Source organism: Pollachius pollachius (genome assembly GCF_949987615.1).
Source record: "Pollachius pollachius genome assembly, chromosome: 9".
In the NCBI taxonomy this organism is placed as follows: Eukaryota; Metazoa; Chordata; class Actinopteri; order Gadiformes; family Gadidae; genus Pollachius; species Pollachius pollachius.
This window is the reverse complement of record NC_136942.1, coordinates 5,798,338-5,800,322: the sequence shown is the minus strand read 5'-3', so window position 1 is coordinate 5,800,322 and position 1,985 is coordinate 5,798,338. Positions and strand designations below refer to the sequence as shown.

At 50.5% G+C, this 1,985-nt stretch overlaps 1 protein-coding gene across 1 annotated transcript in view; it reads left to right on the top strand.

The window, feature by feature from the left end:
• The first annotated feature begins 223 nt into the window (after nucleotides 1–223).
• The window catches only part of kcnq1.2 (potassium voltage-gated channel, KQT-like subfamily, member 1.2), a 64,516-nt gene continuing 62,754 nt past the window's right edge, over nucleotides 224–1,985 (top strand). The window contains exons 1-2 of the mRNA XM_079743556.1: nucleotides 224–309; nucleotides 1,866–1,960. Of these exons, the coding sequence (XP_079599682.1) occupies nucleotides 277–309; nucleotides 1,866–1,960 (128 nt within the window). The 5' untranslated portion in view covers nucleotides 224–276. The remainder of the gene's footprint in view (nucleotides 310–1,865; nucleotides 1,961–1,985) is intronic.

Genomic DNA, 1,985 nt, shown 5'->3' with positions numbered 1-1,985 from the left:
TGGCGTTCTCCAGCGAAAAACACATCTGCTGACTTAACTCTGAGCGGGCTGGACAGAAAGTGGCCCAAGTGTTTTTGCCTCATCTTTCTTGTTTCTCTGTCCGTCCCTTCTCTGTGTCTTGTCTATGTGTCTGTCTATATGTCTGTCTGTCTGTCTTCATTGTCTGTCTGTCTGTCTGTCTGTCTGTCTGTCTGTCTTTCTGTCTGTCTGTATTGTCTGTCTGTCGGTTGCAGGTTTGTCCCATGCCCAGAGGTCGGCAGTGAAAGTGCTGCGCAGATGCAGTACTTCGTGGCCCGGAGGAAATTTCAGGTGAGCACCATACCATGAGTGCGAGAGAGAGAGAGGGAGAGACAGAGAGAGAGAGAGAGAGAGAGAGAGAGAGTGAGAGAGAGAGAGAGAGAGACAGAGAGGGAGAGAGAGAGAGAGGAGAGAGAGAGAGAGAGAGAGAGTTGTGAGAGAGAGAGAGAGAGAGAGGAGAGAGAGAGAGAGAGAGAGAGAGAGTGGAGAGAGAGGGAGAGAGAGCAAAAAACCTAGAAGGGGTGTGGTCATGAGGAGTGCAGATGGAACAAAAACAAAACAGAGGAAGAGAGAGAGAGAGAGAGAGAGAGAGAGAGAGAGAGAGAGAGAGAGAGAGAGAGCGAGAGAGCGAGAGAGCTGGAGGAAAACACATCGTAGTAAGATGAGGGGGGGGGCCCAGGGCACCTGCAATCCTTCGGTGTGTGCGTGTGTGTAAGAAGAGATAAGCCTATGTGTGGAATGGCTGTGTGTGCGTGTGTGTGTGCATGTGTGTAGGTGCATGTATGTGCATACGAATGTGTTTGATTGTGCATGTGTGTTGTAAACTTGCACCTGCATGTTTTCTTTTGTGGTGGGTTCAGCTCAGGCTCCTTATCATGACAGCTCTATTCAACACGCTCCGGGGCTACAGTAGACAAACCACACCACACAGACCCGCCCACACACACACACACACACACACACACACACACACACACACACACACACACACACACACATATTCATACATGCATGCATGCAAATGTTAAAAGATGGATTTCACAACATCCCCAAAATGAAAGAGAAGCACACTCACACACAATCCCACACACAAAAATACCCAAGACACACAAAGAGAAAAAAAAAACATGCAAACACACACACACGCACACACTCCCCAACACACTCAAACACAGACACACAAACAAAAAACAAAAAAAAACAAACACACGCACACAATCGGACCGCTGTGTGCGTGCACGGCCATCCTTGGAAGGTTCTCCCGCCCATTGCTTTCACACTACATCTTTATTGAGGAGCGGTGCCGATGGCGGCGCAGGGAGAATGGCTCCAATCATATGATAAGTGGAGTCAGCTGCGGGAGCCCCGCGGTGCACTGCCGGGCCCTCCAGGACCAAGCGAAGCAGGGGTCAGGGGGTTCACCGGTGAGCCGGGACCCGGCAGCACCGGGCTGGGCCTGAAGGGACACGAATAGCACCGTTCTCTGCATGACTGCAAGCGCAGCGCCATTGTTTACCCACACACGTGTTTACACACAGTTGTATGTGTAAACACATACATACACGTACACACACAGACACACACACACATACATGCACGTACACATGCGTACACACGCGTGCACAGATACGTAGATGTGCATGAAAACACGTGCATAAACACCCAGGCATGCACACAAACTCAAACACACACACACGCAATGAACCCTGTGCTCTAGAGGAGCTGGTGCTGAGATGTTTTGAACACTTGGTTTACAATGGGTCTTTTATGTGTGTGTGTGTGTGTGTGTGTGTGTGTGTGTGTGTGTGTGTGTGTGTGTGTGTGTGTGTGTGTGTGTGTGTCCACAGCAAGCCCGGAAGCCCTATGACGTCCGGGACGTGATAGAGCAGTACTCCGTGGGCCACCTGAACATGATGGTGCGCATCAAAGAACTACAAAGGAGGTGAGCCCTGCTGTCTCTCTCTCTC